The sequence below is a fragment of the Cystoisospora suis genome (genome assembly GCF_002600585.1).
Source record: "Cystoisospora suis strain Wien I chromosome Unknown contig_1146, whole genome shotgun sequence".
NCBI classification, from domain to species: Eukaryota; Apicomplexa; class Conoidasida; order Eucoccidiorida; family Sarcocystidae; genus Cystoisospora; species Cystoisospora suis.
In genome coordinates this window covers 22,949-46,520 of record NW_027153947.1, presented here as the reverse complement: position 1 = coordinate 46,520, position 23,572 = coordinate 22,949, and the positions used below count along the sequence as shown (strand labels likewise).

The window sequence follows — 23,572 nt, the reverse complement described above, 5'->3', positions numbered from 1 at the left end:
TCGTCGCGGTTTTCGGCATCCACTGGCATCAGTTCGAGCAGGGGGGGGGGGCCACAGACGAATTCAGCACCTGCAGCTACACACTGTCAAGCTACCGAGGAAACACTCTAAGGAAATGGCTTCTGCCCCCAGTGCGCAAGCAGGCGCGGCAACTGCAGCAGGGGCGTTCAGGGGGGCCGGTCTCACCTTCCGTAGCGTAGATGGTGAAGCCCATATCGAGAAGGAGCTTCAAGCAGGGTTCCAACTCAAGTTTTGCGGCGAGAGGACCTAAGGGTAAGGGACCCGCGAGCAAAAAAGTCAGGGACTGTCGATGTGCCCACCATACCGGTCCTACAATCTGAGAACGTGATTTACTCATGCATGTAGAGATGCTCCGGCAGTGTACCGGCTCTGTCCCGTCTGAGCCGGTGAAACGGAGGAGCGCTCAGGAATTGATGCTCGGCAGGACAACGGAATGAGAAACCACTGAGCCATAGTGCCCACTCAGCAAGTGGGGCCAAGTGACCACATCCCGTGATTAGCCAAATCGCGACGACAGATAGAGTACCGTAGAACGGTTCCGTTACCCAACAGCACTTCCAGTCTTGAAACGCATTCGTCAGTCGCGCACGCACAACTGAAACGCAAGGCACGGAGGAGAGCCACGGGAATTCAGGACGGCGGCGTGTCGATGTGGAGGAACATTCCTTCTGAAGCGGCACCGGTCTGTGACTGCAGAAGTTCGGAGCCAGCATCCGGGTTTGCCTCGATACCGGCGCAGCCGTTTGTTCGCGCTGGCAATACATGTGGGTCTGGACGAAGAAGAAAGTTTCTCACCTGCGCTGACAAGAAGGGAGCGCTGGACGAGAGGGAGCTCAGCCCCAGTCGAAAGAACCGCTTTCAGAAACGCCTCGTGTTTGCTGCTTCCGAAACACGCGACCTGCGGGAACACACAAGGTAGCCAGAGCACTGGCCTTCTGACAGCCTTAATCCCACGTGGTTCCGCTCGTGGTCCCGTCCCTAGCTGATGCGAATACTCTCCCCTCACACCACAGTGACAAAGCAAAGAAGACCATTACCGTCTAGAGAGAGTCTTGAAGCACCGACCACGGTGGTCTACTTCGTTTTTATCTCGACTTGGGGCTTCCGGCGGTGTGCGCCACTCAAACACCAAGTTCCTCCTCTACAAACGATGACAGTCGGACTACAGTATTGGTTGCAACCTCGTAAAGGAAGCTACGTACAGCACAAGCAGGAAGTTCTGTAGCTACCCGCATGAGACCACTATACTCCCGCCCTGTCTCTCCACGGCAGCAAATGGACAGGCTGTCTTTGCGTTTGACTAGAGACCAATTAATACCGCGTGGTGGTGAGACAGTAAACACGAAGTACCGACAAGAGAATTATCCGAGAACGGGATCAGGACACAAGGTCAGATCACCTACTTTACGGTTACGTAGCTTAGCAATGAGAGAACTGGCCGGAGCGAAGCTCGTGCTTGGGTATAGTCTCACCTCTCCTGTTGACCGCATTTCAACCCCAAGGACAGGATCGCAGCCTCTTAATCGAGCAAACGAGAAGACCGGCACTTTAACGCATACGAAAGAAAGATCCACTAGGTGAATCGGAAGAGGCGTGACCGGGGCGCCAATCATAACTCTGTAGCGAAAAGAGAAGAAAACAGAGTGGCTCGTTACCCCGCAGATAGGTACAGGCCCACAGGGAGCACCCCGAGACAACAAATGGCCTGATGAGAACGTGAAGCAAGGTCCGGGCCAGTTGTGCTAGATCGAGAAAGTCATCTCCAGAAAAAACTGTACACCCGAAGCCAGGTAAAACGCTACGCGGGCCATTTGAGGGAGGTGCAGTTCCCCTGACAGGCACGTAAAGACTAACGTCTACACGTATCGGCGAGTGCCCAGTCCACGTACAAGGTGAGTGAATACTGGGTTAAACAAGCACACAGGGAGGGATAGCCGGAGAGTGTTGCTGAACGACGGCTTCAGTGACACTGAGTGTGCGACTCCACAGACAGAAATATGACAAAACGACTCACTTTGTCGCGAGGTCGATCAGGTTCAGGTTGAATGTCTTGCTGATGAATGGGAAAGTCCTTGACGCACGCAGGTTGCACTCGATAACCTTGACGTCGTTCTGTTTGCAGATGAACTGGATGTTGAAGGGACCTAAAGACGCAAAAGCCAATCAAGTCATTGAAGTCACCGTGTGACAGGTATCCCGCTGGCAATCTCCACTGAAGCGCCATTTTCCTAGAAAGCCTCGCGAGAATGTCTGCGGCTCATTGGCCCAGACAACAGACAGAGGCCCTGCTGCTAACACATGCACAGGGGAACAGTGCTGCATACACTTGCACGCCTCCACAGTCGAAGCGACCGCAGAACTACACAGAGTGGACAACAGTTCCGAATGCGGGACCGAACATTTCCCATTGTCGCGGAAAACACGGCCAGAGAAACAAGGAAAACGGCGACACTGCTACACAAAGACGACACACGTGAGATGACAGAATGAGAGGAAAAGCGTTGTGTCGAAGACACGCCACTCGGGAATACAGGATGCTGACAGCAGGAGCTGTGCTGATTGACGCGCACCTGAGACCTGGAGAGCCTTAGCGAGCTTCTGCGAGATTTTTTTGACTCGCCTGACAGAGCATACCAACAGGCAAGCAGACGACGCACAATGAACATGCGGAAGCCCGGGCTCATACCAGAAGCCACTACGAACGGAGGGAGAAAGCCGTGACTGTTCTCTTTCTGCCTCTGCCCCCTCTCCCCTTCGTCACTTCTCGACCACGACGCAGCGGCGAGTGTAACATCACGCACTCTCTACTACATCCCCGAGTGTCAACCGGTGGTGCTGGTATGCTCTTAATTGCGAATTGTAGGTTAGTGATAAACTGAATAGCAGTGATGGAAACTGGCGAGTGCCTACACCTGCATAATTCAACGTAGATGCCACTACCCGCTATCGCTTCTCGGCTTGTCATTAGGGTGCTGCTCCGGTGAGGACAGTTCGGAATCCGGTAGGACTGTGGGATTTACGCGAAAACTGGGCCGTGTGTAGCTTGATTGGTCTCCGCAGAGTCATCACGCCATGCAGGACAGGCGGTCCGCCCGTTGTGCAGCTTCGCCCCCGCCTGAGATCAAAAGTCAAGCTAGCTGCACAAGATAGCTCCCCCGGTCTTTGGGTTGTGGCGCCCCAGAGGAAGGGAGCTCCACTCTTCATGTCCGAACTGCCGTAAGACCGTGCCCTTGTCTTTCCGCACAATGTACGAGGACCCGATGCTTCAGACGCTGAAACACAAACCTGCTCGCGTGTAGCTTTCTGCAGATTTCACGTGCACTTGCTCGTTTGCCATCGAAACTACAAGGAGCAGGCCTTACCTGATCGTCTCGACGTACAGTTTTTGACCCGGTAATATAAGGGTTGCATCGCCGGAATGGGTGCCTGCATTCTCGACGTGCTCGCTAATTGCAAAGTTGAGGATTTCTCCGCGGGACGCGACACTGTCGAACTCAACCTACCATAACAGAGGCAACAGCATCCAGTAGTCTGAAGGGGAGAATCTGACTCGACAAAGCCGCGTGCGAGGAAACTAACGTGGGAAGTTCGGTCTCTCGCCACCGGTCACTGTAGAGCGTCTGTACATCAACACTAGGAGATCCTGATTACAAAAAGGTGCAATGCATTATACCTGACTGGGGCATGGATGCTGCAGATAAGAAGAAACAGAAGGAGCCCCAATAAGGGAAGGTATGAGTAAATTCAGAGGCACGGGGGACAGAACACAAGGCGACGGTTGCGTCGTGAGACAATAAGCGGAATTTTTTTGCGGACGCAATACGGTTTACAGGTGCAGAAGACGCACCGAGTTCTGTTATGTATTGACACCCCCCGCGGAAATCAACGCCCCCAAAAACCCTGACGTCCCGGACACGATGGTTAGCTCGACTGCAAAACTACGTAGCGGAAGAAGTCAGAAAACGCGAAGTGCTGTGGCATTTCCGCCGCGGCACCTGCCAGCAGGTTTAGAGGAACAGGGCTTGATGTCCACTTCCACGCGGACGCTTTTGCATGGACGCCACCTCTCCGAGGCACGTATTTTTTCGTACGGCGGAGCAGTTCTGCGTCGTCGTAGGACGTACCACCTCTGTAAGGAAAGACTCACCTCCTTAGCATTTTCAACAAACTTTGAGATGACGACAGGGGACTCCCCGCTGACAACAGCCGCAATCTTTAGAAAGGCATCCAGCTGGTCGTCATCAGTGACCACTCGCATCGCGGCGCCACTCAACACGTAGGATGGCCGCACCAATACCGGGTATCCAACCTGAAGAGACGACGCCGAGAGAGTACAGCCTTCCATGTAAACTTGCAAACAGTGTAAAGAGAAGACCAGCTAACTCTTCCGGACGCGGGCGCACCCATGGCTTGGCGCAACGGAGACAAGAACCCCGGCTCTAGTCTTTCGAAGGTACGATGCGTTGTCCGACAAACGAGAATACCTCAAACAAATGACTTTGGCCTCGAAATCTACTAGAGACAAGCTTCCGACAACAGCTAGCTCAAGGACTCAAGCACAACTGCTGAAAGCACGGGGCGTCCCCGAGATCCGGCACGCGGTTTTCTCAACCAGACATAGAAGCTCACACTGTCTGCAGCTAGTGATTGACTACGAGCCTGTAAAGCCTTCTGAGCACTGCATCTGCAGGTGTCCTTTCTATCTCCCTGGGTTTTCAGCAGGCCTCCAGACATACCTGCCGACAAAACTGTTTCGCTGTGCGAAGGTCGGTGAACTCTTTCCAGGCAGGCTGGTCGATGTTAAGCTCATCGCAGAGTCTGGAGAACTTGTGCCGATCTTCGCAGCAGTCGATGGCGGCGACACTCGTTCCCACGATGTGCACGCCCCGGCGCTCCAATTCTGTGCTAAGAGTGTTCGGCGCCTGTCCTCCCACCGAAATGATCATGCCTGCCGGCAATTCAAACTCCCTGTTCGTATTGCAACGTGCAAGAAGAAACGGGACACACTCGAATCACGCGAAGTATGTAACAAGGAGAAAAATCACACTCGTCACGAAAAAATTGATAATAATAGTCACAACAAAGCTCTAAAGAATAATGATCGTCTACACAAAAACCGCGCGCCGCGTCGGCCTAGACGCATCAACGTACCGCAAGAGTAGCCACTGCAAACACAGTTTTGTCCATAGCGTGTGATCTCCCAAGAACCAATCAGTTGGTGTGTCGTTGCATCAGCTTTGTAGGGTGCTGCCATCTTCAGATGGCGCTGCGCCACGTGGAAGACAATGCGGTGCCGGGCGACCGCAGGCGCGACGTAGTAAGACAATCCAATATGCACATGCAACTCGTACCTACAAGCAGATGCACGGAAGGTAGCTGCGCATGCTCTGTCTCGACACTGATACACCTCAGCGCACAAAAGTCCTGACGATACAATTCTAGAGACTAACCAGATGTTGAGAACCGTTTCAAGGCTGAGATCCTCGAAGTACAGGCGGTCGCTCACGTCGAAGTCGGTTGAAACGGTCTCCGGATTGCAATTTACCTGTGGAAAGGCGCGGCAGTGCGAAACTACAGGACGAAATACCTCTAAAAGCCCTTTGCACGCACACGAGCAGTCAGGGCGTAAGATCATAGTCCCAAAGGCACGCTTGTTATCTCACGGACTAACGCGTAATACGGAACGTGCTACACAGACAAGGCTACCCGGCAATAGAGTCAACGCTATCAAACGCTGAAACCGAAGCGAGTGTAAGTGAACGCGCCACGGACAACGGACAGGTGATATGCTGCTTACACTTTTGTCCCATGTGGCGCAACAGCAAAGGAAGACACTGCAAGATTGTATACGCCAGCATAGGCGTAGGCTTGAAAACCGGGACCGGACGAGAGAAGCTACTACTGCTAGAAGACCGCGTACACTCGTCTTCAGTTCCCCGCGCGTCGAAGTTTCCTTCTGTGAAAGTAACCTTGGAGTGTATACGCTCAACGTGTCTTAGAGTTAGCAAAGCATACATTCCCGCTAGCATTCCCGGGTAGCGTCAGTTCGCCGAGCGCGATCACAACGTGAGCAGAGGTCTGCCGTACGGGCTAGGAAAATGCCTACGCCTGGTGCGCGTACCACAATGGCAAGATTTCCGAGGGACCGGAGTGTCTGGACGCAAGAAACCGCCGACCAATCAAACTCAACACTCGAGCCGATGCGATAGCAGCCGCAGCCTGCAGGTCAAAACTCAAAAAAAAACACCCCACCCCTTCGTCTCCACCTCCTACGAGTTGAAAATCACACAGACGCTCTGAAGGCGGCACAGACTCGAGCTACCACCAGCTCACGGCGGGTGCTGTCCCGTGGAAGCAGTATTATGGTACAGGGCAAGCAGCGATCCGGACAAAGAATTGCTGAAACCGATTGACAACAGGCAGACACACTCTGTCTTTCAGTGTGTCCGCCAGAGGCGAGTGCCCTCTGAGCAGTGAACTGAAAACAGCCACCGCATGTGGACAATGCCGGCGCCTGCAAAAGAGAGTAAGTATCCGAACGCCTCTAAAAACGCCCACCCTCAAAACCCACCAAAACATGGGGGCGGCCCTCTTCTGAAAAAGAAAAAAAGCCTTTGTCCAGGCGTGCGAATGAGGCCTGAGGTCCGGCGCGCGGAACCGTTGGATAGCGTACGCATCGACTATATATAGAGCACACACACGCCACTTATAAAGATGTCACGCCCGGAAAAACATTCACAGTCAAATTCGGCAGTGAGTCAACTGGTTCAGTCCTTACCCAACACGACGTAGCATTGCTTTGTCTGTTCCTGCCCCGCCTTCTGAGATAAAACTCGGGAGATGCTAGTGGATCTTCCGAGCTCGCACAGAATGCTGCCTTCGCCCCCTACTTTCTTCTCTCTCTTCTCCCTCTGTGCCTCAGCCAGCATATCCAGGGCCTGAGCATGAGCGGCGGCTGTGGCAGCAACGGCCGCTACCGCAGCGTCGGCGTCCGGGTCCCCCAGTGTATGAACACCTACCCTGTTGCCGTCGTTTTCTTCGGTCCCTTTCTCTTTTCCTGATTTCCTCGTCTCTTCCCGCTTCTCTCTCGGAGACCCTCGTGGTGACATACCCATCAACAGCTGTGCACGAGCCCTGTAGTAATCATCCCGGATTCCCGAACAAGGTGCCGGAGAGTTCGCCGGGCAGGCATAGTCAAACACGGCGCTCAGTTGAGACAGCAGGGGAGAAGGCAACAGAGCAGAAACATCGTCTTCACACCCCTGGTACGTCATATAAAGGTAGTTGGTGTGCGCAGGAAACTCGGCGGCCAAAGTGTCGATTTGTTTCACACACGGTTGAACTCCAAGTAGAATACGGCGGCGTCTGACGTCAAACTCAGACAACGCCCGGCGACAAGGAAAACTGGGAGGGGTAGCTCCTGACCAGCTACCACTCGGCGGCGACATCGAAAGAGAGGGCCGCAAGTACTGCGCGATCTGGCGGTCACTGAAACCTGGATAAGCACGGTGGAACAACCAGAAGGGATAGGCTCAGAGATGATCCGGCAAGAGCGCGCCAGTTTTTGCCGGAAAAAAGGAAAACAAGAACACACTACCGCCCTTGAGGACCACTTTCCCTATTACAACAGAAGCTGGGAACACCGGCGAGCAAGTGACGAAAACACCAGAGAGCCGAACAGACCTAACACATTTGTCTCAGAAACAGTCCCCGTAGCTGACTGACTGCGAGTACGTTAGTCTCGATCCCGCTCCTCCAGCGGTGGACCCACCGCGTCTAGTTATCAGTACAGCAACTGAGGCAGTTTACCTAGCTCGAATGATGACCTGTCGGTCACTACGGTGAGGGCTGCCCACTTCGCCGACGTCTCTACTCTCTTCACAAGTAATCTGTGTGTGTACATTCCTTTCACAAATAAAGTGCCGTTTCTCGTACCGTGTTTCTTGACGTAGAAGAGGTCGCTCTTGCTGAGATCCTCCAGTCTGAGCTGGGACAGATGATTCTTGATGCTGGTGATGTTCTGAAGTTTGCTGAGGAACCACTTGTCGATCCGAGTCTTGGCGTGAAGCTCCGATACAGTCCAACCTTTCTGCAAGGCAAGCGCTAAGGCCCAGATGCGGTTAGGTGAAGGCCGCCTTAGCTCCGCCTCCAACTGCTCGTTTTCTGGTTCACCACCCGCGGGAGAAGAAGGGGAGCTGACTTCGCTTCCTGTCGCACCATTCGCGGTTGTGGCAGCGGTGGTGGCGCCGAGTGGTGACGAGTCGGCTCGAAGCAAGTCATTTTCCTGGGAAAGGTGACTAGACGGGAAAAACTGGCACATCGACTCGTCAAATCCTGTAGCCTTTTCCTCCACCATTCTGCAGCAAACAACGGCACGCAAAGTAAAACGACGACCAACCTGCCTGCAAAAGACCAAGCTTTGCTGACCGGGAGCGGCCCGACTACTCGCTTTATCGTGTGACTAGTCGGCTGGTGTGAGTCTTCCGTGTCTTCTTCTGCGCTCGCTCAGAAACGCAGATGAAGGTGGTGGTCGGTTGCCCTAACACAGAGGATACGGATACCAGCCACCGCTCAGACGATAGGCACGGCAATCCAGCCCCATGTAGCAAAGAAATAATTCCGAGACAAGCATGAGAAGAACAACGACACCCGACATCGCCACGGCAGCACCCATAAGCCACTCTTGTGTCCGAAATTTTCCCGGTGTTCCACGCCCGGAGTTATCCCGCCGTCCTGGGGCCGACTAGCACGAGCTGGCAAACGTTGTGTAGCGGAACTCCAACTGCGAAAGCCCGAGTCACCTTAAAGCCTTTTGAAGCGATTCCTCGAATGTGCGACCAATCGCCATGACCTCGCCTACGCTCTTCATTGCACTCCCCATGAAGGGATCGCACGAATCGAACTTCCGCAGATCCCACCTGCACGGAAAGGGAAGCCGCTCACATACCTTCTCACTGTATGCCTTCGCGAATTCTTCAGGACACGGAAGCAGGTCGTGTGCCCTTTACGAATGGTAAAACCTGCGCCAGCACGAGGTGCCTTCTTGCTGTTTGCACAAGCATAAGTTACGATCACCCGGGAAGCGCGGACGCTACAAAAAATAGTGCACCCCTAGCCGACTAACCTGGGGACCTTCGTGACGACGTAATCCAGAGAAGGCTCGAAGCAGGCGGTAGTCTCCTTCGTGACCGAGTTCGTCAAATCCAACAGCGTCGAGCCTGCACGCAGACATCGAAGCTAGGCTTCAGAAACCGGATAGCAAATCCTGGCCTCCTACTGATAAAGAAAGACAGGCCACTCTTCTGTCCGCCTTTGCTCAGCAGTCCTCCCCGGGGGGCGCGAACTCGCAATAGCTTTTAAAATCCCCCTCGTCGAAAAGGAGTTCCGACTGTGTTGCACGCGTAACAGAGACGCTACGTTTTCTTCAAAGGAAGCCGAGGGCGATGGCAAGCATGTGCACGGACAAGTAATGAGCAGTCGCTCCGTAGCATCCGCTCTAGGCCTTCGAGCAGCTACGGTAAGCAGAGTCCCTCAGGAATAGGCTGGAAAGCGCAGGGGTGCTACGACGCACAACAGGTGAACCTTGTCGATGTGTCTCAACTGCCTTTTACCTGAGACACCGCTCCCTACTTAAATAAACTCGAGCAGACCGAACAGCACGACGTCGAAGCCCGAACAGTAGACGAGGAGGCGGAGTCGGCACGTGCTTGGTGGAGACGGATTGACTTACCTAAGGCGAGTTTGGCTGCAATGTAGGCTAGAGGATAGCCCGTCGCCTTCGAAGCAAGGGCACTACTACGCGACAAGCGCGCATTCACCTATAGATATACGAGATAAGTGAAAAAAAGTGTACATATACACACTGCTTCGAAAGCTCGGATCCCTGTCTTATGCAGTAAAGACGGGCCGACTCCCCCCTGATGACCGCGCCGAAAGGACTGGGAAGCGGAGACTCTCGCGCCGGGCAAATGATGTGCTGAAAAAGCACATGACTCTGGTCAAGTACACACATCGGGCTATTCCCACGTGCACGGATAGTAGGTACCACCGAAGTCGGTCAGACACTACGGCTCAACTGCCAAGCTCAAAATTTACAACGTGTCTGCTGTGACCGACTCAAGGGAGTGAAGAGCTGCGTGCTTGGCATCCCTCCTCCGCGTGTTTCCTGCTTTCCAACTGTCTGCGTTTCCGATCCACTGTTTCTGTCCCGGCAGTTGACCGCCTCAACGCACAGGGAATAGGAGAGCGCACAGAGAGAAAGAAATGCCAAGACTCCTTATAAAGGGGTCTCCAGCACTGATATCTACCCTACCTCAACAATGTAATACTTCTCAGAGTCCGGGTCTAGAGCATACTGAATGTTGCATTCTCCGACAATGCCGAAATGTCGGATAACTTTCAGTGCCGTGTGCCTCAGCCGATAGTACTCTCCGTTCGACAGCGTCTGCATCACAAACGAGGAAGCGTTGGTAGGGACGAAAGAACGAGTAACCGACTCCCCGAAAGACGCGGCCAAACGTGGGACACGTTAGGACCCGGTAGCGAGGCCGCCGAAGTCCATTCCGATGTCCTACTGTTCGTCCTAACTACGGCAGACTCTAGCTCTCGGACACAGTGCTACTCTGAAACGAGACGACGACCCCGAGAACGTGACAAGAATGTCTGCCGGATGCAATCGCAGCGAACAGTAAAACTGTTTGGTAAGGAACTGGTTCTTCGTCCTGCTTATCTCAGTTGATTTCTAACGCGTGGCATCACCTCAAAGTTGCTCTCGCCTTGCAGTGACCATTCTGTGGCTTGAAAACGCGACTTGCTTAAGGCCACCTTTTCTCATTGTACAGTCACGCCCACACAGCGACACGCGGGGTTCGGTTTTCGAAGGAGGCCTGCTCGGTGTCGTCGGACAGGCAGACGAAAACCTGGCAGACTTTCGTACCTGTGACGGCGCGACAACAATGGAATCCCCCGTGTGGATGCCTGCATACACAACCGCAGCACGTCCGAAAAAACAGTAAACGCCCGATGCTTCCCCCCACTGTGCGAGAGACGTAACTTGGTCCAAAAAAGAGGGTGCTACAGTTTCGGACATTCCTTTGTCAGCCTGACAGACCGCATGCTGGTTGTGTGAATCGGATATCACACGAAGCGCTGCGACAATTATGGAGAGGACTCTTCATCCCTGACACGCTAGTGCGGCACGCGAGAAAGAACTAGTAGCGGGAAACGCAAAACCGGCTTTGCTTCGGTTGTTAAAGTGAAACACACTACGCGGCCCGAGATAACAGATCCTTCCTCATGCGATCAACCCTAAATATGCTCCCTTGCGGAGGACAGACAATTGACGATGTGACTCGTTTGACAGGAGACTCAGCCCGTCCAGGTCAGAGGCCAGCAGCGGGTTGTTCGAGAACACGAAAAGCCCGTTTTTGTGGTGCATCCGTTTTCTTGTCGACATGAGCGCACCTAGAGGATCGAGGTTCTCCATATTGCAGACCGTGACACAGTTGTTCTTGCAATCACGCACGACCTCGTACTCTACCTCCTTCCACCCCTTCAAGCTTTTGTCGATAAAAACCTGAGAATTTCAAGCACTGATATTGAAAATAGCCTACACTTGCCAGGAGCACGAACTATGGGACCCCGGCACGTGGCCACAGTTGGAACATTGACACTTCTTACCAGTCTGGTCTCCCAGGGGACAAGTAGTTGAAGCACGCTCACTCGGAGAAGCAAGATGCGAGAGCAATTCCAACCCGAATAGCCTATTCATAACTCAGACCAGTACTGACGGGAAGACGAGCCCAGCCCAGGACCTTACGAGGTTTGCGAGCTCGTTAACCTAGCTACGCGTCTTACCGCACGTACTTGTAAAAAAAGAAAGAGCACACGTACACGTTTTACACAGCGCAAGCTGGAAGTAGACAAACGTAGCTACAAATATGTACCTCAGTGCCTGTTGGTAGTTCTACACGGACGCGAGCGAGGACATACACAGTGAAACACAGGCGCTTCAGAAAGACACGTAACACCTCCGGGACGCAGCCACACGGATACAAAAAACGCCACAAAAGACGCCTCCGCACCAACTCAAACATGGGAAGCTTGCGGCTGGACTCCTCCGTGGGTTCCTTAGCCGCCGAGCTGCGACACGCTTACCAGTCTCCCCACTTGCACGGTATGACAACAGCCGGTACCGTTCACGGCGGGATGGCAAGGTTGAGAGGATCGAGAAATACAAGAGTGGCAGACTGAACGGGTCAACCAGTGTGCTGTTTCTTTTCAACGCAACTTCTCAGGAAGCAAGATAAAGGCCATATGGTACACACGCGGTGTACAGAACTTTCTCTGTAGTGAAAAGAAAGTTCTTCGTTTTCCTACCTGCGACGAATGTGCAAAAGCTTCTTTACAAATTTGTCGTACGGTGGCTTCGTCCTCCGCAAATCCAGATCCTAGACCACCTGAAGTGATTGAGAGGGGCAGACAGGAGAGAGAGACTGTCTATGAGCCGTACACGTGCAGACGCCGCAGCAGGTGCCTGCGCGTTCCGACGCTGTGTTGTCCATAACCAGCTTCGCCCACCACGTGCCTCAAGATGTAAACAAAACCATTCGACATCATCGCCTACATTCTGCCAAATCATTCACGGATTTTTGGCGTGCCTCTTTGACCTTGACGGGTCACTGGTCGCACGTTGACTCCAGCGTTCGAGAGAGGTAAACAGTCCACAAGGTGGGTAGGTAAGTAGATAACGAATCTCACTGACCACACTAAGAGAGAAAGTGACTCAGGTGCTGCGAGCCGTTAACAGAACTTCTGAGAGCCAAATAGTGCAAGCGGGCATTTCTCCTGTAACGAACCGCTTTGCCCAACATGCGGAGAAGTCTCCCGGTGTACGCACAAAACAGAGTCGCTTATAGAACGAGTGTCCTATCGTCACTCCGGGACTAAAAGCCGTCATTATCACGAGTTAGGTAGCACTTGCCCAGGGCGAAGGCCGCGCGAATGAGAACGGGATAACCGATGGAGCTGGCCACTCGGACTGCCTCCTCCAAGGTGGTTGCTGCTGCGCTCTCTGCAACTTTCTCCCCAATTTCCCCGAGCTTCGCTGCAAAGAGCTCCCGATCTTCCGTCGCAATAATGGCCTGGTCCAGGTACACAACAGCACAGCGCCCGCCCCGCACACATTGAGGCGCAGCAGTGTGAGCATGACGACGACTCACACGCACGTTCTCTGGCAAAGATAGCATCCCGATACTCAACTAGATAAGCTCCGAATAATTCAGTTTGCTTTGGAGTAGCCAGGATGCCCCGGAACGGAACGTAATACAGACAGACGAGAGCAAACGAACGAAAAAAACTCTGCCCGAGCTGGCTTGACTGAGTGTCATTGCAGACCCCAGTCCCCGTGACAGAATGGATCAGGGAGAGCCAGGGGCATCCGATCTCTTCATTCTTCACGGACTGAAGCAGGAGGTCTCTTCGGAGACGGCCCCGAGAGTTCCACCTGCAATTCTGATCCATTATCACTCTTGCAACGAGCAATCGGTCTAAATGTCTCGCTTCTCCCTACCTCAATAGGCGTGCCGAGGACCTGGCATCCGAACTTCTGCAAAATACCTTTCTCGTGCAATTTCACCGCGCAGTTCAACGCGGTCTGAAGACCAAAAGACAACAGTGAGACAACAAACAAGAGCGAAACCTCTTTCACTCTCTAAATCACATGGCCCAGCCGCCAGCCGAGGAGCCGGCCGTCGTTATGGGAGTCAGAGAAATATCACCGCCAGGAAAAACTTTCCCACCCCGAGTTGTTCCTCGGTTAGAATGACTGCCACAGTTGGCCCGTCTCTGCCCTCGTATGACAATGTAGAGGCGGATGGGTGTTTGTCCCCGTGGAAAGAACTCTTGGAATTCTACAAGTAGACAAAAGTGTCACATCCTCAACACGACTTAACCCCAAATTCATACCGGACAAACATACAAGACAGGAAAAGGTGGGCAACTGTTGCCGTCTTCTCGGACGACTTCAGAGTGCTGATTCTCTCGGCACACACAAGGACACGAAGACGTCCCCTTCTTTCCTTTCAGATTCATCTGTCCGGCCTCTCGTACATTACGCGACGTCAGAGAAGATAGCGACAAGGAAGGGACGTACTTGTCCGCCAAAGGTACACAGAATGCCATCGGGGCGCTCCTTCTCAATTACTTCGCTGACAAACTCGGCCGTCACTGGCAGGAAGTAGACCTGAACCCAAATCGAAGCAACACGAACTCTATACGTACAGAATTCCATAAAGTCCTGAACCACGAAGCTACCGACAGACCCATGTAGACACTCATGGACACACACTTCCGCCCGAGAAACAAGGGCGCAGTGCACACTTAACCCGTAATATATCCTCTTTTCTCGTATCTGGGTGTCACGACCGCTATGGAAGCCCACATCGCACCCATCCGACTGGCTACCTAAGCGAATGGCTCGATGCGAGGAGCATTATCTAGTCACTTGGCAAAAAGCCGCTGCCCAAGCAGCTCCAGCGATCACGAAGCAGGAAAAGCAGAGACACAAACGGCGCCCCCTTCGCTTTCCCTCTCCTTCTGGGACGTAATGAAGGAAAGAACCAGACACTCGTGCTTATTTCTCGCTCTGTGGCCGGTAGAGCCAACATTCTTTTAGACATCCAGACCTTCCCCGAGCACGCGGATCGATGTAACAGTAACCTCGATGAGCCGGAGGCTCCCCCGCTGAGAGCGATTACGTCGACGTTCCAAACCGAGGCTACGACTCCATACAGACAGCCAAAAAGGCCTCCATCAGTACCTTGTCTGCCATATTCTTGCTAGTTTGGACCGTTGCAATATTCGGGTTGACCAGGACGACGAAGACATTCTCTTCTTTCAATGCCTTAATAGCCTGGCTGCCGCTGTAGTCAAACTCCCCGGCTTGTCCAATGCTGAGACCTCCACTACCTAGAAAAAAGTGGTCACAACAAATCAATACGAGTCGAGCGACGCCGATTGCGGCCTGGGATGGATCTGGCGTCCACGTTACCGTGCTATGACATTTTTGTTATAGCCAAGCCCCTTTTTCTCGGCGACAACGTGTGAACGTTTCGAAGAAGGCGGTCTCACTCACGCCACAGAGGCAACCGGAAGCCACCGTCCAGCATGAGGGAAGCATCCGAGAATCCGAGCAGGGGTGTCACAGACAGCAAGACCCGACACCTAAGACTGAATTGTTGCGCACTGACAAAGAGGAGATTGGCAGACGTACACCCAAATCCGTATAATATACGTATGTGGGTACATACATACACACGCTGTCAGGAGCACGGAACAGCAGCCGCGACGGACACAAACGACAGGGAGCCGGAACCATAACGCAATCTCTACGGCCTATGCGACAGAGAACAGAGCTGGAGTACGTCACGGACAGAACGAGTGCAGATGCAGATGACATATGGCCGGGAATCTCTAACCACTCCGGGAAGGACCTAGGCAGTCCGGAAGTGCTGGTTTGCATAGTTCAACTCCCTGCCGGAGTTTCTTGCTCGCACAGTACGTTTCTTGCACCGAAAAACGTACTTTGATGTAACGCATTACGACTGATGTTATGTCCAAGTACGAAGAAGCCGTACCACGCCCAGAATCGCGAACAGGTCGCAGAAGAAAAAGCCGAAAGAGTTAGAGCCGAGCGCACGCCAATCAATCGACAGTCAAGAGTAGCCGACGCTAAGTTCCCACGACTCTTACCAAGAAGAAGAATTTTGTTGAATTTCTTAGGGAAGGAAAAGGGGATGGTATGGACCTGCTTTAGTGTTTGTGCTCGCATGATTAAAGCGATGAAGTCATCGAAGAGATAGAATGTATCCGTAGGGCCACCTAAAGACGTATACACACAGCAAATGCAAGTCTATATGGACACGACATACAAGAGAGGCGCGACGCATTACCGGGTGCCCAGGGCCACCACCTCAACTTTCCCCCAGTATGCAACGGCCAGCGGGAACTGAACACACGCCGACACTCCATGAAGGAATTGTGAGGTACTGGCCCGGACAACGGAATAGAGATAGGGGCAAAAGTACCCAGCGCGCACTCACAGGTGTTGAAAAAAGAAATCGCCACTACTTCCGGAGAGAGGAAAAAGAAAGAAACGGCGAAATCCTGAGGAGAGGATTCCCGGGTTCCAGAGAGTTGACCCGGACAATCGAATGTGGCCACAGCCGCCGATACGGCCAGGTTTTGTACACCATAAGTGTGGAGGTGCCGGACGGCCGTACGAAGGGGCCGGCGGAGCGCCACGTAGAATTCTGTGCACGCGCTCCGGAAAAGCTGGCGAGAGCCGCGCCCTCACCAGGAGAAGCTGCAGCTTACCGGAGGCTTCCGGGTGGAACTGGACAGAGAAGAAAGGAAGAGAGCGATGAATGATACCCTCGTTTGTCCTGTCGTTGGCGTTAACGAAGAGAGGCAGAAAGTCACTAGGCAGCGTGCCTGCAAAGTACAAACCACAGGCATGAGATAACACCGGACCTGCAAAGTCTGAGTTATGTCGCTGCCGGGATCGCTTTTCGAACACTTTTGCCTTTGCGTCGACTTCGTTGAAAAGACGCCACTGAGGAAACTACAAAACTGCGGAGACGTATTAGCTCGGCGATGGAGAGGGGGGCACCCGGTATGAGAACAAAAAGCAAATAACACTGAAGGCAATACACAAGAAGCATTCGTCTTGTTCGCTCTCCTTGGCTGCCTTCATACTCCCGCCCGTCTACTATACACATGCGCGCAGATGCCGGAGGCCAGTTCTGACAACCCGCTAGTTGAGTCAACGAAAGTCTGACCCAGCGCAGAAAGGAAACATGAGTCGTCAATTTCCGCCTTACTTTCGTCCACCGCAAAACCGTGATTCTGTGGCGTGATGTAGCACCGCGTCGTGCGCAGATCGATCACCGGTTGGTTCATGCCTGAACGCAACAGGTAGCACCCACAGCCGGTGTGCATGCTGGCATTCAGATAGCGTTCAATGAGAAGATAAAGGCACCATGCCAAAAAAGCGTGCCCACCAAGAGACGGGACCCCAGAGGCCGCGGAGAGTCCAGAGCGGAATAAGATGGAGAATGGAATGCAGCGGTGTACTCGAAACAGAGGGCAAGAGGAAAGCGACGATGACAAGGTATTCTCCAGAACGCCACATTCGGCAGAAAGCAAACCAGCAAAACCAGCCCCTCGCTCTTTCGCAGAACAGTTCATATACACTGAAAAAACAAGGCACTGAAAGATGATAGGCAGCCCAGGTTGTGTAAGAGCCGAAACCGAAATGCAACATTTCTTCTCCGATAGGACGTTCATCGCCGTGAAAACCCCGAGTCGCACTTCAAACCTCCCCGAACTTTACTGGAAGGGATCAGAGTGCGGAGTGGAGGGGACAGCAATTTGCCTGGCACACCCAGCACTACATCGCGATACGCCTAAAGGCTATTCTTAGGCGACTCGCTACGTACAAAAGCCGAAGTTATACGTGGATGACTGCATACAAATCCGTGAGTGACAGTCACACGCTACAGTACACAAGTAACATACTCCATAAGTGCGAAGATCGTCCACTGTTTAAGTCGTCAGACCCTGGTTTCCTCCTCCAAAGTGAAGGTCATCCTTGCGGGAGACGCCTGCGCACTCACCTCTATTGCCATACTTCATTTTGTACGTGCGGGCGCCAGCCGCAAGGGCAAGGAGTTGATTCCCCAAGCAAATGCCGAATATTGGAATTTTCCGCTCCATAACGCGCCTGCAGAGACACCCCTCACTCACGTACTCCTCGTGTGCAAAAGCAGAGAGACGCTTCGGAAGACAGCGATCCATAGTTAGCCGCCTGGTGCAACTGCTGTTCGGACGAATCAAAGCCAGTCACGAGAAAAGAAACTAACATTCGAAGTCCCTTTGGAAGAATCACGACATACTATCAACTCAACCGTTGTCCGGTGTGCAGCCTGTTGCAGGTCACTATCTATCATTGAGTGGGTGACTATAAACCTTCCTCAGCCGAAATGGTGAGTGCAAAGAAAGTAGACAGCCCGACGCAGCCTACGTCTCATTCACCGAAAAAAATGTCGACGGTTCTCACCGTATATTTTCAATCGTCTTCTGGCACTGCTCTGGGTCTCCAGGCCCGTTGCTTATGAATAGCCCGTCGAATCCTTCTTCATCGCCAAACTCGTAGTCCCAAGGCACCACCTGCACACGTGGCGAAACGCAACTAACACGGCTGGCAACGCATACAGAGATATGTCAGAGAGGCGCTATGGAGTACTCGTGCACGCTGAAGTGAACGGAAGTAGGGATGTCGCGCACGCGCGCTTACTTGTGTGTGGGAAGTGGGACACAGCGGCAAACCTCGTTTTGACCCAGCACTCTCGTCACCCCAGGCCTACAATATGATAGGACACGGCTAAATACGCTCGGACTGATAGCTTTCTTTGAAACAGGAAGCCTCGGAAAACCCCGTATGGTCCAACTCCTTTTTGCAAGTGTACGTCCCACATTCCAGCAAATGTTTTTTCGTTTTCTCTGGCAACAGTGCTTCACTTGGTCTTGCCTGAGTCATGGGACTCCTCTGGCCATGGACGGTCGCCCATCTACGCATCGATGCGATGAAGTGTTGTCGTGGAAACGTGTGCGCCGATGTTTTCCTGTCTCTCCCACCTTCCTCACAATTTGAGTCCACCCGTCTAATCACGTCCGCGAAGTGAATATGTGAAGAACACGAAGACCCGACTCCTTACTTTGAGTGTGATGTTACAGTGTTCAAATTTGGTATGGAGCAGCTGACGGTAGATGTTATACTTCATTCCGCAGTCGACACATAGCAGCAGCACATCGCGACAGCCCTGCGTACAACATGGGGGACACACCGTAACAAAAGAGTTTGAGGAGAGGCTATCTCAAACACGCTCCGACTTTCCGGCTTCGGTCTTGGAGCTACAGCACAGTCTGGAGAAAGCCATTCCGGTGCTGTGTGCCGGAATAGTAAGCCTTCATTGTGGCAGACACACTGCGACGGTACTCCTATCAGAATTCCCCAAAAGTACTGCAGAAACAGTCTCCGATAGCAAACGATGGTTGTCATCCGCTGAACAGGCTCTGCGTTGTCATGTTCGTTGTGACGTAAAGAGTCTGTTTTGCGGGGGAAACCTCCAATACCGGATGGCACGTTTTCTGCGTTCTCCCGCACTGACGGCAAAAACGTCGCTTCTTGTGCTTCATCATCTCGGCAACAGCGAGGCCTCCAATTCCACACTTGGAGTTTGACTTTTGCGGCGGCTTGAAACTCGTTTTACAGGAAGTATTCTGCAGTCGAAATTCCTCTTTAACGTGACAGAAAGTTAGGCTCCATCTCGCCGCTAAGTAGACTAACCGTTGTTCTTTCACGTGACGAGCGATCCATTCGAGACTAGTTTACATCCGCCTCTACTCCCCGTGTATTAGAAACCATAAGCCAAGAGTGTAGCAACTAAGATGCAGGCTGCGTCTTCCCCTGGCTAAACTGCTGCGGGAGTAGGTATATCTCGTCCTGGCGCTGACGACCGATAGCTTCATGAGGACCTCCATGTCGCTTACTGAACAAATTCAGCAATCGCAACCACTAGATGGGGCACTGAGCACTAAAAGCGACAACCTTGTGAAGTCGGCTAGTCAGACAGTGACGGGCCGCGACGCATGGCAAGGGACTTACTGGATTCTGGATGTTCGACTTGAAGACTCTAACCTCCTTGTGCGCCACGCGCGCCACCAAATTGTCCCCGTTCGGATCGCACCAGGGAAGTTGTTCTGCTTTTTTCCTCAGCGCTTGGTCCCAAGCAGTTGTCATATCTAAGCGGCGCTTGAGCCGGGGCACGACGGAAGAGCAGGCGTTTTCACTCCCTTCGCACTTGGCTGATTCTCTTCCCTGTTCGGCAGCAATGCCTGCGTCCCTCTCCTCCATATTCAGAACAGATAGCTCCGATGTGCATAAACCCTCGGCGGATTCTTCGCTCTCGTCTAACACGACAATTTTGCCTAACATGCAACCAACTTCTCGAAGATGCTTTGTCAAAGCACGTGTATCCACACCTGAAGGTGGAAGCACCGGCGCACCACCACAACAAAGAACGGAACGGGCTTCAACCTACTACGGAAAAAATGCTGCCGACTGCAGAGGTTGGGACTCGCGTAAATCTACATACACGGTGTCAACATTGGCGGGCCTCGTCACAATCCTAACCAGGATGGGGTACGAGAGAGAGATCAGCAGCAGCACACCAGACCGTCGACGGGCGCGTATACGGATGAGTTAGTGCTCGCTGCTGCAGCTGCAGTCTCCGGGTGCTCTGCCGGGCTGGGCTGTAAGCCGGGCTTGAACGGTGGTCTGGGAATCAGTCTTAGAAGGAACACGTGGACAGCTCTAAACAACCAAGTGCGTTGATCGTACACCTCGGCTGTAGCCCGGTCTGGCTGCGGCATGCGCGCGAACCCCACTGCACGTACGAAACAAACACTCACCAGCAATACCGGGGACCTTGTGCCTCTCCATCCAGGCGCCGAGGCTGTTTTCTGCTCGAAAATGAGCTGTCACTGCCTTCGAGTCGTAATCCGCGACCACCAGTGCGCGTACGTACACCCGGTCGCCTTCAAAGAACTTGGGCAGGCCATACTCGTCCTGATAAAAAAACCGAGTCGAGGCGCTGCCACCAGAACCACCCTCAAGCGTGTGGCCCTTCCCGTTACCAAAGAACTGAGGGTCAGCTCTCTGTGAGAGCGTTTGTGGGCCGGTTCGGAACTGCACACGTCGCCATTACCCGGCAATGCCCTTTCAACGTCTCTACGACTGCGCGTAAGGCAATGTAAGTTTTGCTTGGGCAGCCGGTCACATACTTAGGAACACAACTCCACCGGGCACTGGAGGAAGGCCACGAAGACATATACAGGGATTCCCCAAAATCGACCGAGGCTCCGACTAACAGCTTCAGAACGTGGCTAGTGAGCACACAGTGCTAGCCCTGGAGCCCATTCTACAATCGACCTGTCAACCACAGCTAGCAGTCTGTGACGAGAAACCCTGAGAGCCCCACACCATCCCCCTGCCCCAGTCTTAACGCCATTGCGTCCCGAGGGAGACCGTACTCGGCTGCAAGCGAAAGCAGGGTACCGGCATACGGTATAGAGACAGAAAACTACTTGCATAACACTGTACGGACTATCCCCCGGACGCCAAGAGCTAGAAACGAATACACTGACTGGATTAAAATCGAACCTTATCAGAGGAAGGAACGCCGTAGTTGCCGATCAGAGGGTATGTTAGCACCAGGATCTGGCCTTCGTATGAAGGATCTGTCAGGGACTCTGGGTAACCAACCATGCCTGCATAAGGGAAACGTGGAGAAGCATCGCTCTCAAGAGATGAATGCAAGCCGCGGCCCCAAGCGGCTCAGTAAACACTGAGCGGCGGAACATCACATCGGTCCGCAGGAAGACGGAGGATTCTGCTGAAACTCCACCTGTGTGAGAAACAACGCAGGGCTGTCCACAATATAGACCAACTGCTAGACCAGGACGCGACTGCGCGTACATATGGGCGGACATTTGTGCTCATCAGCACGGGGGGCCTACGAGCGAACCTACTGCCAGTTCAAGCCCCAAATCGCACCCCTGTGTACGGTAGCTCGCTTGCAGGGCTCAGTTCGTCGTACCTGTGTTGAAGACGACTTCACCTCCGATACTGCCTTGATGACCGAACGAATATCCGCGAAACTCTCGGCCATCTTTCAGCACAAGCATAGCAGGCTTCAGCTCGCCTAAAGAAAAGACACAGAGGAAAGGAAACAAAGAACAGTCTGTAAAGCTGACAAATCGTGCTATCCAACCAGGGATCCCCGTGTCACCTGTAACTCTCGTCAAAAGGCAAGGCACGAAGCAAGGTAGGCCACTCTCGTAACGGGAAACATCAGACTCAGCCAAAAGTTCCTACACGCGACGGTAGCCAGGAGGCTTCTCACGTGTGAAAGGGTAGTCGAGATTGACCTCGAGACCCACTGAGAGAACCAACCCTACCGAGAGTAGGAAGAAATTCACCCTGTAATGTGGTGTCGAGAATTCACTTTCATTCGGGACCTACTAGCAACGAATGCTGAAGAGGATGAAACTTTCTAGGAAATCAAGGAACGGATACCTTTCTGGCTGTATCCCGTAGATGTGGGGGGGACCCGTGACTCTTCTTACGCAAGCTACTCTTTCCCGATACAGCGGAAGCCTTGGCTCAAGAGGCTTGCTCTTTTTCCCACAGAGAGAGGTGAGAGCGATGTTTGCAGTGTCCGGCACAAGCTCGTCTGCAGAGAACTACGGATATCCTCGACAAACCACAGTACGGGTCGGTAGTCCCGAGCCTCTTTACTTTCTCCAACACCAGCTGTCAACGCCGCTTTTCATAACACAGTGGCCACATGGGGAACCCAATCCTTTTCCTTGACATGAAGAATGACAGCTGCTGGCTTCTACACGCGTCGAAGACGGGGTACCACGCCCCAGATGCCCACTCAGGAAGCGAAACAGCATACGGTTTTCACATTCCGCGTTGCACCGGTAGGGACAGGTACGCAACTTGCGGTAGGACATTGTTGGCCCGATAGCCCCGAGTCAACAACGCAGAGCACATACGTACTGCGTGTATTTCCAAGCTCCCTGGCAGCTTACCAGCAAGATCAAGAGGGTAACACGGAGACAAGGAGGGCTCGGAGGGTGAAGACGCCCCGGGAGAGACGCCCTCGCTTCCGAAGCTAAGCCCCTGTCCTTTCGGGCGGTCAGAGTGTGCGCCTCCAGCCCTTTCCCTAACCGGACTGCTCAAGTGGTCCGGAAATGAGCAAGCACTGAAGCCCTCAAAGGAACCAGTTCCCCTTCCCCGCAGATTCCCACATAAGGAGTCAGCTCGAAATTCCTTATCCGCAGCAGCCATCGTACTTGAATGCTGAGCAAATGGAGTGTGAAGAAAGAGGACTGCTCAAAGAACGGTGTGGGAGCGAACCCCTGCTTGCACCGGGACAAACAATACGCAAAGGTGGACGGAGAACAGAAGTAAAAGCAAAACCTCTGAAGGTCCACACAGGCCACTCGCTTTGGGGCGGCGTATGTGCAAGACGACGAAGGAAGAGTGGGAAGCCAAGCGCGCTGTATGGAGACGAGAACACCCACTATAACCTCGAAACCTAAAACCCGAGTGAGAAAGGCGCCCGAGTGTCGGTTCTGGAGAACCAAGGGGGGCGACAAAAAAGCCAAGGGAAGGTCGAGGTTCAGGAACGAAATGCAGCAGGAAAAAGACGGCGCCTGTGAGACACTACGCAGCTTGTCACGTAGATGGGACACAGATAAACACAGGATAGACGGCTATACAGATCTTGGGCGGTAAAAATATGGGACGGACAGTACGCGAAGCACAAACCGCTCACTGTAGGACCACAAGGGCATAGTGTAAGTGGGAAAAGCCAAGTGAGAACGAGCCGAAGGGGGACAGGCTGGGACGATCGAACAA

The 23,572-nt window shown here is 53.2% G+C and overlaps 1 protein-coding gene across 1 annotated transcript in view; it reads right to left on the bottom strand.

Annotated features, from left to right (window-relative positions):
* Window positions 1-184: 184 nt before the first annotated feature.
* Window positions 185-23,572, bottom strand: part of CSUI_002733 (carbamoylphosphate synthetase) — a gene marked incomplete at its 3' end in the record, with an annotated part of 23,938 nt that continues 550 nt past the window's right edge. Inside the window, exons 1-34 of the mRNA XM_068062932.1 lie at window positions 22,741-23,572; window positions 21,741-21,845; window positions 21,305-21,411; window positions 20,554-20,710; window positions 19,748-20,124; window positions 18,798-18,902; window positions 18,140-18,249; window positions 17,640-17,803; window positions 16,902-16,982; window positions 16,396-16,512; window positions 15,604-15,900; window positions 14,840-14,988; window positions 14,174-14,263; window positions 13,592-13,675; window positions 12,986-13,163; window positions 12,400-12,479; window positions 11,485-11,596; window positions 10,958-10,998; window positions 10,334-10,465; window positions 9,752-9,839; window positions 9,146-9,239; window positions 8,823-8,939; window positions 7,957-8,378; window positions 6,800-7,516; window positions 6,128-6,240; window positions 5,472-5,566; window positions 4,758-4,989; window positions 4,169-4,330; window positions 3,384-3,520; window positions 2,592-2,641; window positions 2,036-2,165; window positions 1,494-1,638; window positions 817-919; window positions 185-267 (exon numbers count right to left, since the gene is read on the bottom strand). The exon at window positions 22,741-23,572 is cut by the window's right edge and continues 550 nt beyond it. Of these exons, the coding sequence (XP_067925095.1) occupies window positions 185-267; window positions 817-919; window positions 1,494-1,638; window positions 2,036-2,165; window positions 2,592-2,641; window positions 3,384-3,520; window positions 4,169-4,330; window positions 4,758-4,989; window positions 5,472-5,566; window positions 6,128-6,240; window positions 6,800-7,516; window positions 7,957-8,378; window positions 8,823-8,939; window positions 9,146-9,239; window positions 9,752-9,839; window positions 10,334-10,465; window positions 10,958-10,998; window positions 11,485-11,596; window positions 12,400-12,479; window positions 12,986-13,163; window positions 13,592-13,675; window positions 14,174-14,263; window positions 14,840-14,988; window positions 15,604-15,900; window positions 16,396-16,512; window positions 16,902-16,982; window positions 17,640-17,803; window positions 18,140-18,249; window positions 18,798-18,902; window positions 19,748-20,124; window positions 20,554-20,710; window positions 21,305-21,411; window positions 21,741-21,845; window positions 22,741-22,999 (5,433 nt within the window). The remainder of the gene's footprint in view (window positions 268-816; window positions 920-1,493; window positions 1,639-2,035; window positions 2,166-2,591; window positions 2,642-3,383; window positions 3,521-4,168; window positions 4,331-4,757; window positions 4,990-5,471; window positions 5,567-6,127; window positions 6,241-6,799; window positions 7,517-7,956; window positions 8,379-8,822; window positions 8,940-9,145; window positions 9,240-9,751; window positions 9,840-10,333; window positions 10,466-10,957; window positions 10,999-11,484; window positions 11,597-12,399; window positions 12,480-12,985; window positions 13,164-13,591; window positions 13,676-14,173; window positions 14,264-14,839; window positions 14,989-15,603; window positions 15,901-16,395; window positions 16,513-16,901; window positions 16,983-17,639; window positions 17,804-18,139; window positions 18,250-18,797; window positions 18,903-19,747; window positions 20,125-20,553; window positions 20,711-21,304; window positions 21,412-21,740; window positions 21,846-22,740) is intronic.